Raw genomic sequence first — 16,152 nt, 5'->3', positions numbered from 1 at the left:
CTAAGGCTTTGTGAATGGTTAGGTTAGCATGTTACAAACTTCTGTATTTCCAGCTCTCTGTTACGAACTTTTGTATTGTGTATTGTATTGTTTTGTGTTGCTTTCGTACATAGTTTACTGAATTTAGCCTCCTTTTCATATTTATTCCTATTGTGGTTCTATGAATTAGCAATAATATGTATCAAATATCTCAACTTCCAGTGATGCTATTAAAAGGACTACTTCTCCTGAATCCTTGTTAGTCTGTACAAGACAGGGTTGTTTAATTTAGTTCCTAAAATGACTTAGAGCCCATCGTGTCAGCCACATATATCTAGAGACACTCTCTACCCATACTCCCCAGTGACCACAGCTGGCAGGGACTCGGGTAAAGATGACATTATCCTTTCAGTTATCCAGGATGACCTCTGCAGTCTTACTCTCAGCCTGGTAAAAACCTTCTTACAAGTGTCTTTTCTTCCACCTCAACTCCATTCACTGGGTATTTTAATTCTTGCATCAGACACATGGTTCTCTAGCCCTTGCATTCCTGTCTCTCAGACAATCCATTGTTTTACTGAATCCTTCTTGCAGGATCCTTTCTTCCCACCACACTTCCAGGGTCTTGGGGACCCTAACTCTAGATGTGAACAGAATCTTTTTAGCCCTTTCCTAAAACCTCTTTCAGCTATTTCTCCTAATCCATCTCTATTCCTCTCTAACACACACACACCACCACCACCACCACCACCACCACCACACAACAATAAAATAAGAGGGATTAACAAACACTGCTCAATAATATTTCTCAATAATCATGTCAATTTAATAAAAAGACAATGACTAATAGGATGGATGTGAAAATGAGTTCCGACCTTCTACAACATCCAAGAAATACATCTGACCTGTAAGAATAGATATCACTTCAGGGTAAAATGATGGAAGGGGATATTCCAAGTGAATGGACTAAAGGAAACAGGTATAGTCATGTCATTATCTGACAAAATAGATTTCAAATCCAAACTTATCATAAGGGATAGAAAGGACACTATGTAATCATCAAAGAAAAAAGTCTATCAAGAAGATACTGAAATTCTGAACACATATACACCAGACATAAGGGCAGTACATACTACTACAGCTAAAATTACATATTGACCTCACATAATGATAACGGGTGATCTCAGTACCCCACTCTCACCAATAGACAAGTCATCTAGACAAAAACTAATCAGAGAAATACTGGAGTTAAATCAAATGGATCGAGCAGATATTTATAGAACATTTCACTCAAACAAAAAGAATATACTTCTCAGCATCTCACAGAACTTTCTCCAAAATTAGCCACATATGTGGACATGAATCAAATCTCAACAAATATATAAGAAAACTGAAGGGAGTCCTTGTATCCTATCTCATTACCATGGATTAAAACTGGAAGTCTACAAAAGCAAAAACAGCAGAAAGTATATAAACTCCTGGAAACCGAACACCTCGCTAGTAATAGCAAATTGCTGAAGACATGAATTAGTAAAAGCTTAGAAACATTTTAGAGTGTAATGAAAATGAAAACAAAGGAAAAACATTGGACACAATGAAGGCCAATCTAAGACGCAAGTGGTTAGCACTAAGTAGCTACAGAAAATAGTGGGAGGAATCTTACATTAGCAACCGAATGACACATCTAAAAGATAGAAAACAGAAAAAAGAAGAAATAGCACCAAAAAGTAGTAGGTGGCAAGAAATAACCATATTCATGGCTGAAATCAATAAAATAAGAACAAATAAATATAAAGAATAAGTGAAACAAGTAGTTGGTTCTTTAAAAAAAATATTGCAAAACCCTTAGACAAATTAAGTAAAAGACACAGAAAGAAGATCCAAATTAATAACTTTTGAAATGGAAATAGGGATATAGCAACTGACACCAAGGAAATCAGAGAAAAATAGGGACATATTTTAAAAACCTATACTCCACCAAACTTGGAAACCTAAAAGAAAGGGATAAATTTGTAGGTATGTACTGCCTATTAATTAAGATCATATGAGCAACTTAAGAGCCCCTTGTGAGGGGCTGGGGATTTAGCTCAGTGGTAGAGCGCTTACCTAGGAAGTGCAAGGCCCTGGGTTCGGTCCCCAGCTCCGGAAAAAAAAAAAAAGAACAACAACAACAACAACAAAAAGGAGCCCCTTGTGAGATAGAAGCAGGAAATAAAAGTCTCCAAACAAACCAACCAAAGGAAGAGCTCTGAGTTGTGGGTCTCTCCATAGACTGATGGTCAATTCAGTCCATGAGGGCAGCGGGAACAGAGACATTGAACAAGGAATCAATGGACAGACAAAGGTCATTGACTGGGGTACCTGGAATGCCTCATTAGCATGGGGAAGCATCTCAGGAATCTTAGGTGCTGGTTGAGCAGGTTTTGTCAGGAGTAAGGAAATTCAACCTGTAAACTAATTGAGGCTGCTTGTCTCCGGTAGAGACCAGTCTGAGGGCTTAGAATACCCCAGACAAAGTCATAGGAGAAACTCTGTTTAACAAAGGAGTTCCCCTATTACACACTGAGCCCCAGAGGCTATCTGGACAATGGTAGATTTCCACCTGAGTTAGCAGAGTTTCCCACACTGAGGCAGATGGATTCATTACAGAATCCACCAGACTTTCAAGGAAGAGGATCCTCAAATATGCCACAAAGTAGAAACAGAAGAAACAGTGCCTAATTGTTTTTCCAAGGCCACAATTAATTTGATACCTAAACCATACAAAAATCCAAGAAAGAAAGAACATTATAGTAGAATTTCCCTTATGAACATATATTCAAAAAATTCTTAATGAAATAATTGCAAACCAAATATAAGAACACTTTAAAAAATTATTCATCATGCTCAAGTAAGTTTCATCCAAAAAATGAAGGGACAGTTCAGCATATGTAAACTGATAGCTGTAACCTACCACATGAACAGACTGAAAGACAAAAACCATATCATCATCTCATGTGCAGAAAAGGCCTTTGAAAAAATCCAGTGTTTCTTCCAGATAAAAGTCCAAGACAAACACACACACACACACACACACACACACAGACAGAGAGACAGAGAGAGACAGAGACACAGAGACAAAGAGACAGATAGGGCAGAGAGACAGACTAGGGATACCAGTGATAGATTTCAACAAAATAAAGATGATTTACAGCAAGTCACAGCCCAAATCAACCTAAACAAAGAGGGACTCAAAGCATTTCCATTAAAACCAGGAACAAGACAAGGTTTTCCATTCTCCCCATACCTATAATATAGAACTTGATCTTAGCTACATTAATACAACAACTGAAGGAGGTAAAGGGTTATAAATTGGAAACGAAGAAGTCAAAATCTTTTTTTTCTGCAGGTGACATGATTCTATACAAATTCAAAAAAATTGCTGGGTACAAAATTAACACTCACAAGTAAATAGCCTTTCTATATAAAAAAGACAAATGAAATAGGAAAGAAATTAGGAAACAAAATCTTTTACAATAGCTTAAAAATATACAATATATTTTATAAACAAACTCTTAATTCTAAAAAAGTGAGACTTTAAAATATTATAGAAATAGATATTTTCCTTATAAGATTTTTCAATGCAATTATTTCAGTTATATATAATATATAGTTATATAATTTTCAATTATATAAACTTTCAATTATAAGAATATAATTGAAGAAGGTAGCAGAAAATGGAAAGATCTTCTATACTCATGGATCTAGTACTAATATCACAAATATGGCTGTTCTTCTAAAAGCAATGTAAAAATTAAACACATCAAAATTTCAACACAATTCTTTGCAAACTGAAAGGACAGAATGTAGCTTTCTATGAAAACAGGGAGAGAGGGGGGAGACAGACAGAGAGACAGAGACAGAGAGAGAGACAGAGAGAGACAGAGACAGAGAACCAGGAGAGCTAAAACAATTCCAAGTAATAAAAGAATTCTGGAAGCATCACCATCGTGAAATCAAGTTACACTACACAGTTACAGGAATAAAAAAATCCTTCTCAATGAGATAACGCAGACCCACAAAGAAATAAATATGGTACACGTTTACTTGTGTGTGAATGAATATTAGCCGTTAATCCTTCAATAGAATGCTATTATCTGAATAACCACAGATGTTAGGTATAGAGTAAGGAACCAAGTGGGAAAAAAGATCTCCTAAGTAAGGGAACATAGAACTTATATAATTACACAGGGGGACTGGAAAAGGAGCATTAAATGAGAAGTGAGAAGTGGAAAGTTAAAGGGCATTAGGAAAGGGAATAGAAGGAAGGACAGCTAACACTTAAGGGCCATTTGAGGACTCATACAGAAACTTACTACAGCAAACACACACACACACACACACACATATATATATATGAAAGAAATCCAAATGGAATCACCAAATAACATGGGAGTCAAAGTCCCAATGGACATTTCCTGTCTCTTTGAGAGAACCTCTAGTATCAGGGATGGGTTATATCTAGTTGAGTTGTTGGTCAAAGGTGCCTTAAGGAGACACCCAAAGAGCTCAGGCTATTCCCAAGGCTGTTGGTTGCTCTCCACAAACTGATGTGCTATTGCTGAAGATAAGGCCCATATAACTAACTCACTGAACATGGAGAAGTTGAGCCTCACCCGCTACTGACTGGTGTTTAGTAATGGGAGCGTCTCCGCATGCTACTAGAGGAGAGTGGTGAGCACCAGCCCAGCTACAAACACTGTACAATGGTGGGTGACCTGCCTGCAAGATGAGCTAGTGCAATAGTGGACCAAACGTGGCTCTAACCAACCGTATCTCATTGGGTTTAAGGCCCACTCCAAGAGATGGAACCCATCCCCAACACCGCCTAGGCGGCCAAGACCCCGACACTGGACAGCATGGGGATCTAGGGTAAAACTAAATACTACTGTTCCGAAACAAAAGCAAAACCAAAATAAACAAACTATTGAAACAAATGAAACCCCACATCCATTGATCATTGTCTCAATCAGTCATCACCAGAGATGTTTCCTCCTGCAGTAGGTGGGGAGAGAGACAGACTCCCACAACTGGACAGAGAGTGCGAGACCTTGGGACTCTCAGTCCTAAATGGGATGCCTCCATCAAACCCCTCCCCTCAGGGCTCAGGGAACTATGGGGAAGAGGAGGTGGGAAGATTGTTAAGAGTCGGTGTGCATGGAAGGAAACAGCACCTCCCAGACACAGCAGGACTGATGCACATGTGGACTCACGGATCCTGTGGCAACAGGCAAAGGGTCTACACAGGCCCAGACCACATGTGTCCTAGTGCTGAGATGGAGAAGCAGATGGATGCTCCTGTCCCTAGACACTAAGCTATCTTCAACTGATAACGGCTTACAAATGGTTCTCCAGTGAGTCTCACTAGGCTTCGCCACTCTTAAGGGCAGGCCTACGGTCAGAAGTAGATGACCAACACAAAATGAACTCAGGCATTTTTGTACAGTTTTTTTTCTGGAGTGGGGGGTCTTACATTGCTTTATTTGGGTATTTTTTAAAAAATCTTATTTGTTCATTATTATTTCTAATTTTTAGAGTGTGTGTTTGTATGTGTGTCTGCGCCTGTTACTCTGTGTGTGTCTATATTTCTTCATTTCTTTTGTTGTTAGTTTGTTTGTTGTTCGTTTTTTTAAGGGAGAGAGAGAGTGGATTTGGAATGGCAGGGTGTGGGCTAGATCTGGGACGAGATAAGAGAAGGGAAACCATTATCAGACTATATTGTATGAAAATAACTTTATTTTCGAAAATGAAATAATAAAGACAATTTAGCATTTTATTCCTTTAAAACTAACACCTAACCCCTATGCAGGGCTGACGGATCTGTTTTCCTTAGGAGTTGAGTCATGCTCCTTTGTCAAGTCGAACATGAAGGTTCTGGGGTAAAGGTTTGTGTTCATGAACATGATGCCCACTCCCACCCACACCCGACCCCCAAAGATCTGTCACTGCTCTCTGTGATCACTGAGAAGGGTGACTGGGATTCATTGGTTTTGTAGCCTTGGAGTTGGAATAAAATTTAATTTTTCAGGTACTTTAATAGGGGGATTTTAAGCGATTTATCTAAGACCATCTCCCACACCTGCCGGTAAGCCTTGAGGGAGGCGGCGGGATGAAAAGCAAACATCATCACGAAGTGCAGGAGGTTACACATGTAACATAAGGCAGGAAACAACCGACACTTTTCCGTTTCAAATCTCATCAGAGCATGGTGGCTGCTTCAATTTAAAGCAACAGCTGATCCCACCAATTACATCGCTCCCTAAGTACCAGTCGCTGCCAGTTTGCATCAGGTTTGTCCCACTCAGCGCCCCTAGCTGTTAAGTAGTCGCATGACATGGAGTATCAAGTGTGGAGCTCTGTGGTATGAAGTGCTCTCAGAACAGAACAGGATCTAATTGCGGTAATCCCTCGAGTTGCCAAGTGTTTGTGTACCCTGTCATTTAAAAATCTAAAGTCGCTTAAGTATTTACCAAAGTTCAAGCTGACACTAAGGACACTATCATTAACACAAACAAAACCCAGCGCTCCTGAAGCACTGTCTCAAGGGGCGCTCTTTTCTGTTCTAATTGCTTGCCTTCCAGTGCAGGGTTCTGAAACCGAGCCAGCAGTCACATTATGCATACAGGTGACTAAGGGATTCTGTTTGAAGTGGGTGGAGCAGAAGCTGAAGAAGCTTCAAGAAAGGGAGCCCTAAGCTCTGTTTCCAACCCACACAGCCCATCATGGTATTTGGATTCAGGACAATCTTCTGGGTAATTGCAAGCTCTTGTACTTCATCAGAGGAAAGCAGAATGAAGAATACACCCCACTGTAGACACAGGAGCATCTGATTCTTCAGAGACACTAGCAGCCCATGACATGGAGTGCTGTGTTGTGAGAAGGGGATAGTATTTATAGGAGAAACAAAGTGAGCATTACTGATAATACACATCTTTTTAATACAAATGATATAAATAAAAGAACTTTTTCATTAATTTATGTATTCACTTTACATCCAGATTGCAGCCCCCAGTCCCACCCTTACAAATCCCTCCCACCATTAAATCCCCCCTTCTCAATGGAGAAGCCTCCCTTGGGTACCACCCGCCCTTGCACATACTGTAGGACAATCGCATCCTCTCCCACTGAGGCCCAGCTAGGCAGTCCATGTAGGGAAATGGGGTTCCATGGCAGACAACAGAGTCAGAGACAGCTCCTGCTCCAACTGTTAGGAGACCTACGTGAAGACCAAGCTGCACATCTGTAGCGGCCCCTGCATGGTCTTTGGTTGATCGTTCATTCTCTGTGAGTCCCCATGGGCCCAGGTAGGTTGACTCTGTAGGTCTTTGTGTGCTGTCCTTGGCATGCACCCCTCCAGCTTTCTCAGTTCTATCCCCTGCTCTTCCACAAGACTCTAGTAAAATTACTTTTAAAAACAACAAGGTTTCCTGTAGCCCAGGTGAGCCCTTGCCACGTAGCTAACAATGACTGTGAACTTGCCTTACTTCTGACTCTTAAGTGCTGATTTCAGCCCTGGAGACCCCTCTCTGCTTTTGCGGGGATCAGGAGGGCACCCTACCCTCCAAGCTCCATCTTCTGCTTTATTTCTCTCACATCGACAGTAAGAGGAAGTAACTCCAAGGGTGAAATGTCAGAGAAAATGATCGTTCACTCTTAACTTATTTGTCAGTTGCTTACTGAGTGACTCTATGTCTGTCTAGGTTCTAAGTAATAAAAGTATTCTAATCAGCAGCCAGGGATAGTGAAACCCACTGGTAATCCCAGTCCTTGGGAGCTGAAGGCAGGAGGAGCATGAGCTCAAGACTGGCTTTAGCTACATGGTAACATTGAGAATAGTCAAAGCAAGATCCCCCCATCTTTAAAAATAGTTATATTTGTTAAGTGTCTTTGTGATTGGGTTTTCAAATATTTTCTGTCTGTAGTTGGTTGGACTTATTGACCAAATTCCACTCTTATGGATAAGGATAAGATAGCTGAAGTTTACAGATAGGCTCACTCGTGGGTTTCCAGATTCTTCAGAGAGCTTGAGTGAAACCCTTTGAGTCTGTGATGCTGTCCTCAGTCACCTTTCCTGGCCAGACGCACAGAGAGTGTGCCAACTACACTGATGTGTGGACACTCTCCATGTGCCCACGCACACACTCAGGTACAAACCATTTCACCAAATCTGAAGTGTTCTTGCCTCCTGCACTAGGACCACTGGGTTTCACCTGGACTAAACACTACTGTACTTACGACAAAGGAAGCAAAATGTTCACAATGAGCGTCTCTGATGTGAAAGCCAGTGGGAAGATGGTGAGTGAGCTCTCTCCTTTTTAAATTAAGCTTGTCATTTTAAGGATGGAAGATAAATAAAGTGTCACCTGTGCTTCCCTTCCCTAGAAACAGTATGCATTTTTAATAAGTGAAAAGTTCACTAAAAGAACTTTTAGTGACTTTAATGACATTAAAATAATGCACAGTATTTCTACCTAGCTGGGGCTATCATGTATTTATAAGCAGTTCAGTTGCTGGTAGGAGTCCTTCAGTACATGTCTGGGGTACCCCTCGTACATTCCTGGCTTCAGAAGAGGGGTCTACACTGTGGGTTGATTACCAAACAAGGAAGGGATTGCCAGAGCCCGGACCCAGCTTGTCCCCAGGATTCTGCACCCTGTCACAGCTGGCAATGTTATAGATGCCATGTGTGCCCTAGCCTCTGACCTTCAACCAATTCACATACCAAAATGCCAATGAACAAACCTTCAAACCAACAAATCAAGGCTCACTTCCCCAAAAGATTAAATTTGTCACTAAATATTTCACGGCGAGCCAGCATCATAGGACATGATGATGCTCCTTATTGGATGAAATGGAACACTCTGTACTCCATGTCAAGTGTAACTCACTCTAACTTCTCTTTCGCTTTCCGTCGATGTGTCATTCCTCCTTTATGTCTGTTTGTCTTTCCTTCTTTCTTTTTCCTTCCTTCCTTCCTTCCTTCCTTCCTTCCTGTCTGTCCATCTATTTTGCCATTCATTGTTTTAATAAAACTAACCTTAACCTTAATCCTGCTAACCCTAACCCTAACCCTAACCCAACCCCAACCTTAACCCCTAACCCCAACCCTAAACCCTAACCCCAACCCTAACTCCAACCCTAACCCTAACCCTAATTTGGTCATTGGCTAAGAGTTCTGTAGGTGGATTTTTCTCCTAAAGAGAACTTGTTCCAACCTTATTCTAACAGATGAGGAAGTTGTTTCTAGAAAGTAAATGAGTCACCCAAGTACTTCATCATGTGGAACATGGCAAAGTGAATGACGGAAGGTAGAAATGTTAAGATATATTAACTGAAACTTCTTGTGCTCAGGCATCCATCAGAGCCTAATAATTCAAAGTGGGAGACACATGTGAAAGAAGGGGAACCTAGCAGAGTAAAAGAGCCTGTGGGTAGCTTCACCTGCAGAGTTATTAAGTCACAATTCACATTTATCTGTGACTCACGTAGAGTAGCAATTGACAGAAATTCAACTTACATGACAGCTGGAGTGTTACAATGCAAGCTAACCAAGCCAAGTCCTGATACTAAATCTGTGACAACCACGACATGGTTAATGATCATTGAACTAAACTTTTCTGCATTCTAGATGGGCGTCTCACATGTAGAAAAGATCTCCTGAGAATTCTCAGGCCCCTGTTCTGTCCCATCCAGAGAGTTTGCATTTGATTCTCCAAGAAGTGGGTTAGCAGTGAAACCATGAATGTTATGGCTGCCTGCAGGAACAGAATGGCGAATGTGAGCTTCCCTATTCTGGAGGCTCCTCTGGGACTTGGTGCAAGCCACTGTTTATCACCCCAAGGCTCCAGTACAGAACCATACCCATGGCACTAATCTCTTAGCTATATGGATTATGATTACTTTTTTATGATAGAGGATTTTGATGGAGAAATAGGGCAGTATCTTAGCACATCTACCTCACATGCAGCTGTGCTGTTACAGTGACTGCAATGTCGGATCTTCCCAAGTCCAAGAGTGTGTGCACTGTACAGTATCTGTTCCCATTCAGAGTAAACGTGTCTAAAGGTACAGGGGAGTCCTAGGACAGATTTCTTTGAAACAAAGCACAGTATATTGTCAATGCGAGGAGAGGATTAGAGAGCAACAGGAGTTAACTTTCCTTATGACTTATCTGTAAGTTAACAGTTCCAGTTGGCAACTTTGAATCACTGTACTCAATCCACTCCCTGATGTTAGTAACTAGATACCTTTCTTTTTTTTTTCAGAATGGCCTTGTTACTGGTTCACCCGAAATGTTTAAGTTAAAGTCATGTATCCGACGGAAGACAGATTCCATTGACAAACGCTTCTGCTTTGACATAGAAGTGGTCGAAAGGTTTGAGCACTACTTTCCACCTTTAGTTTTTACTTCATTTCTGCTTCTAAGACTGGAGAAGCACAACATAAAATGGTGTAGAGAAGAGGTTCTCAACCTGCAGATCACAATTCCTTTGCTGGTGAACGACCCTTTCATAGGAGCCACAACAGACCATTGGAAAACACAAGTATTTACAATTCGTAACAGTAGCAAAATCACTGTTATGAAGCGGCAATGGAAATAAATTTGTGGTTGGGGTCACTGCAACATGAAGAACTGTATTAAAGGATCGAAGTTTAGGAAGATCAAGAGCCACTGGTGTAGAGAGTGTGTGATGAGACCGTCAGCATGCCTACTTCAGACTTTCACATACTTATCCTCTACATTTTCATTGTATTATATTCGAAAAAGAAAAAACCATGAGGCATAATGCTGCTAAAGAGTTGCATAGAAGAACTTAAATATATATACATATACATACATACATGTATTTATGTGTGTGTGTGTTGTTGGTTGCCGGTTTAAAAACAAATCTTTTTACTTTTAAAATTTATTCTCTCATATCTTACATCCTGATCACAGTTTTCCTTCCCTCCTTTCCTCCCAGCTCTACCCTCCCCCCAGTCCACTCCTCCTCAGTTTCCCTTCAGAAAGGGGCAGACCTCCCAGGGATATCAGTCAAACAGGGAATATCAAATTGCAGTGAGACAAGGCGTCTCCCTTCACAATAAGGCTGGACAAAGCAACCCCGTAGGAAGACAAGGGTCCGAAAAGCAGGCAAAAGCTCAGAACAGGCATTTTTATCATCCCTTGAAGCCTGATGGTTTTGCCTGATGATAATGGACCATGAAGATTCTAGGGGGATACGACACACTGCAGAGCTGGCCAAGTTCAGTGCTGCTAGAGGGCTGCTGTGTGCACAGTGCCTTCTATTTCTGCATTATTATAATTACTTAAACTGTGCTTTTGGCATTTTCTTCCCCAAGATAGGGAAATAAACCCAGGGTGTGCTGAGGGTTAAATGAGGTAATCAAATGTTCCTATGAACACAGCACCCAGAAGCATCCAGCATGTATTGACCGTTGTTACTAATTGTATCATGCTGTGATATTGACTTAAACTCTGGACCAAGGCTGGCACAGCATACATCTGTAATCCAGCACTCTGGAGGCTGAGGCAAGAGGATCATGCACTTAAAATATATAAAGCTGGTCATTCTTAGAACTTGTCCCAGAGAAAGAAAATCAATTCAACCACATCAAACAACCTGGGCCCTTCCGTATGTTTTTCTTTTCTTGTCCTTCTAGTGAGCCATTTTCATATCTCAGAAGAAATATAAGTTATTTGTTGACAGATTATGCTATTTTAAGTTTTTAATCATTTCATATAAATAATGAAGGTTCCCAATGTTTTACAGAGGAATTGTGGGTATATTATCAATTTTTGTACATGAGTTAATCTATAAGTTTTTATATCACCCTCAACTTCCTTTTATATGGTGCCTTCTTTTATCTGGAAATGCAGGCTTAGATAACTTTTCACAGTGGCTGCATTGAAGAAATTTGGGGACATTGTTGAGACAGGATCTCATTTTGTAGTCCAAGCCTGGACTCAGACTCATTGTGTAAGCCATGCTGGCCTTGGGCTTGAGATCCTCTGGTCTCAGGCTCCCCGGTGCAGACATATACCTGCCTGCCTGACAGGAGAATTATATTTGGACACTTCATTTCATGGTGCTGAGAAACGCTAAGGACCATGGGCTAGGTATGACCTGACGCTTCTTCACACGTTGCCCTTGTTAGTGACTGGCTGGTCCCATCAGGCTCATGAGCTTAATCAACCCTAGCGGGGACTTTGAGCAGCAGTGGGTACGCGTTTGCCATCTTTTTGACCATTTCAGGGGAAACTGAATTAATCCCTTCAGACAGCCCCGTGCCTTACACATTCATGGCTTACCTGTTAGCATTTAAATTTAAAAAGTGTGTATGTGTGTGCTTGGACATGTGTGCATGTATGTGTATAAGTGTATATGGGTGTCCATGTGTGTATGAGTGTGTGTGTGTGTGTGTGTGTGTGTGTGGGTGGGTGCGCGCGCGTGCGTGCACGCACATGTGTGCATGTGCTTGCATGTGAGTGTATCTGGGTTTCCATGTATGTATGTGTGCAGGTATGTGTGTGTGAATGTATATGTGGATGCATGTGTGTTTCTATGCATATATGTGTGCAAGGGTATATGTGTGCATATATGTGTGCAAGTGTCATGTGTGAGTATCATATGTGTGTCATGTGTGACTTTTCCAGAAGATGGCTGTAGAACAAACCTTCCAGTTTTCTATTTCCATTGTGTTCATTGCTTTGATCTTTTTTCTTTCCAAATTATGAGTTTACACTTAATGAATCAAGGACTTGAAAATTAGCAAATGCTGAAAGGCACAGTGGAATGAAACTCACATGGAGGCTGTCTGTTTATCCACAGACATGGCATCATCACACTACAGGCATTCTCAGAAGCTAACCGGAAACTCTGGCTGGAGGCCATGGACGGGAAAGAACCGGTAAGATCGGGACGCCATCTCTAGTTTTTGTTTCCCTCTAAAACTTAGCAGTTCTGCATTTCCTTTTTATGTGTATATAATTTAACTGGAAGCATTAAAGTAGCAAAGAAGAGAATGGCCTGTCCTGCTTTCCTGTTGTTTGCTCAGTCATTAGCACGTAACTCCTACTTACAATTTGTCTCTCAAGATTTCCAAGACCAATGTACAACTCTAAAATTACTTTAAAATATTTATAATCATGAATTTGGCTGCATGCCTTGCCTCATTTTATTAGGTTCCTATTTAGAATATGTGTGGGGTCATTTTTTGTGGTCCGTGCCTCTTTAAAGAACAGCAGTTTACCAGAGACATCCCCATGTGGTGCACATCTTGTCTGTAATAGTCTGTAATAGTCATTTCGATGTCTGTGTGGTAATTTACTCACAAACACCAGGGAAGTTAAGTGGGAAAGAGAGAAGCTACTCCTTGCTGTTTGCTTCCGTAGGAACACTATTCCCAGTTCATGGAGTGAGAACAGATAGAATAAACAGACACTAGAGAGGCTTCCACTGATGGCCGAGAACAACAACAGTCCAAGCTCAGGCCTGAGCTTCGGCACTAGCTAGCATGTTCTGTGGACCCTGAGACTTCCCCTCAAACCCTATTTCTAGGCCACAGTCAGTTGTGCCAGGCACTGGGAGTGCATTCTCGACTCGAAGTTTAGAGTCTAAACACTAAGCACACAAGGACATGATTTTAAGTCTACCAAACTAAATAATAAAAGGACCTGGCTCTGTGTTCATCGCTTTTTTTTTTTCTACTCTGTTGTTGTTGTTTTTGTACAATGTCAATCAATCAAAATTTTCAACTAGTCGTAGATTTTAAATGTTTAAAAACCTTTTCACAAATGGCTAAGAATTCCTGAACTAAAGCAGATGTGGGGGTGACTAGTTATCTCAGCAATGCCATGAAGACGGTGCCCACATGAAAGAAAGCCCAGGCGGCTCATTTGAGGAAGCAGCAAAATCAGATGAATCTCATGGTGATAGACAGCCCCCTGAAATCAGTTGGTGGACTGTGAGCAAAGTCCTTTTGTTTTAATGTAAGCATCACCTTGCTGCTCTTCCACATGGCCATTAGCATCAATCACTAACTGATGTCCTTTCTTCTCTAGATTTACACGTTGCCCGCCATAATTAGCAAGAAAGAAGAAAGTAAGTCCTTTTTCTTCTTCCTTTAGATCTTTTGCATGAACACTACTTTTTGGCCTAACTAAGACTTTTAAAGGAACAGAAACTTTTCATGAGAAACAAGCTTTTCTACGTTCTGACTTGCCCTGAAGAGTAAATCGTAAATCAATCCAGTCATATTTCCTGACAGAAAAGACAAGGAAGTCACAGAAATAGTAATATGAATTCTGAACATGATCCTTGCTGGTGTCATCCCCTCAGCTTGGTCCGTTCCCTCAAACACAACCAGAGGGAAACCCTGATCTCCTAATTCCACAGAAAATCATGAAAACAAACAGTAAGGATGACCGGGTTTTCAAGAAGGCTGTGCTAGGAGTGTTCCGAGACAGCCACAGAGCAGAGGTTGTGCTGTGCTGGTGCAGCTAAGAGACCTCTAAGCCTGAGCAGGAAGAAGTCCCTTGCTTCGCAGTCACACGTGATTCCGTACTTGCTCTCCATGCTCTAAGTAAAGCTGTATAACTCACTGGAAAAGGAAAGTGTGATCATCCTTAGGACAAACCTCCACGTGAGAAATACAACAAGAAGCCCACAAAGAACTGGTCCGGGATAATGAATATATGTCTTTGTGGTTATGAGATATAATGTATTATTCTTGAGATGATGAGACATTGTTAATTTATCTGGGGGAGTAGTTATTTTCAGTGTTAAATAGATGCTGTCCAGTTGAAAGGATAGTGGGACTTAACCTCAAGTGGGACCATCAGGATAGACGTTCACTAGGAAAGCGTCATGATTTTGCCATCTGAGCTCATTTTTCAGAAATACAAAATCATCTTTCTTGGCTAGTAGTCCTAGCTCAGTGCCTCCATCTAGGTCCTTAACAAAGAAAAGACAACAGTGTGCTCCAGTTTTACTCCACTGCCGCGTTAAGCCTGTCTCTTCTCTGGTGGCAAATTTTGTGTGTGGATTTTCCTTAGCTGGTCCTTTACTCCTGGATCTAGGTGAAGCACCAATTCCTGAAAGCCACAGTATTGAGTTCTACATTTTTCTGTTGGGCACCTGTTTTTTTCCTGGATGGCTAACGGGTACATTTCAGAGGATGAGTGTGTGAGGTATATACTTTTAAAGTTTCCAAACAGCTTTAACATGTAACCATTGTCTGGATGACTTTCTCCAAGCATGCCTTGGGGTGTGGTCTTCCTAAGGGGAAACAGACAATAGCCTTTCTCTTCACATTCTGAACAGTGGCCATCTGTGAAGTGTCCTCCTCCTGGACTTTGTGTTGCCTGGATAGTTTATCACTGGGACTTCACAGGCGGCCCAGGCAACTTGAGCCACCATTTCACTCTCCAATGGGGACAAAGCTCTGTAGGTTCAAAGGCCATCATCAAAGGGACTTCTAGCTTACATGCATTGCATGAGTCTGACAGGTGTACAGGGCCAACTCTTCATCCTTCATCCTTCTCTTCTTCCTAAAGGATGAGGAGTTGACCCTGAGGACCACTTGAGATAGATGTGCTCTTGTCTCGTTTCCGTCTAAAATCACACATGGTATGATGTTGGGCATCTGTATGTTTTAGTCAGAAATGCCAGATTAGAAATGTGATTGGGGAATTAAAGACAAGCATTGCTTTTTCTAGGCAGCCCTGGGGAGGTGTGGAGAGACCCCAGGGTCACACCCAAAGGGACAGCTGGGTTTTGAGTCAGGAGGAAGTTGAAAGAATAAGGCCTTTTGCTTCCTTAGCTTCAGAAAGCCGCTCTTGTTCTCGGGCTGCTGGAACTGTGTTAAGATGCATAGCTTTTGTGATGCGAAATGGCCTTGTGGAAACTTCAGTTGGATTTTAATAAAAGCTTTGGCCCTGAACAGTTTCCAACTGCTTACACTTAACTTTTGATTGAGTAACTTAACTTTATTATATTAGTCTGTCTTCAGGCCAAATGCCATTAGTACTATAGGATTTCATTGTCTGGGAATTTGGTGGTAGGTGGACTCTGAATACTCTTCTGCTCTTCTCCAAAACAAGGAGAAGTAGGCGTGGGGCACAGGGCAGTC

General features: G+C 41.4%; 1 protein-coding gene across 2 annotated transcripts in view; it reads left to right on the top strand.

The window, feature by feature from the left end:
* Positions 1-16,152, top strand: part of Arhgap42 (Rho GTPase activating protein 42) — a 230,111-nt gene that overhangs the window by 187,118 nt on the left and 26,841 nt on the right. For both annotated transcript variants that reach the window (XM_576354.9, XM_006242515.4), the window contains exons 9-12: positions 8,213-8,313; positions 10,284-10,393; positions 12,852-12,930; positions 14,084-14,123. In XM_576354.9, the coding sequence (XP_576354.3) occupies positions 8,213-8,313; positions 10,284-10,393; positions 12,852-12,930; positions 14,084-14,123 (330 nt within the window). The remainder of the gene's footprint in view (positions 1-8,212; positions 8,314-10,283; positions 10,394-12,851; positions 12,931-14,083; positions 14,124-16,152) is intronic.

The sequence above is a fragment of the Rattus norvegicus genome, chromosome 8, assembly GCF_036323735.1.
Source record: "Rattus norvegicus strain BN/NHsdMcwi chromosome 8, GRCr8, whole genome shotgun sequence".
Lineage (NCBI taxonomy): Eukaryota > Metazoa > Chordata > Mammalia > Rodentia > Muridae > Rattus > Rattus norvegicus.
The sequence above is the reverse complement of the archived record's forward strand: the minus strand, read 5'-3'. Positions and strand labels throughout refer to the sequence as shown.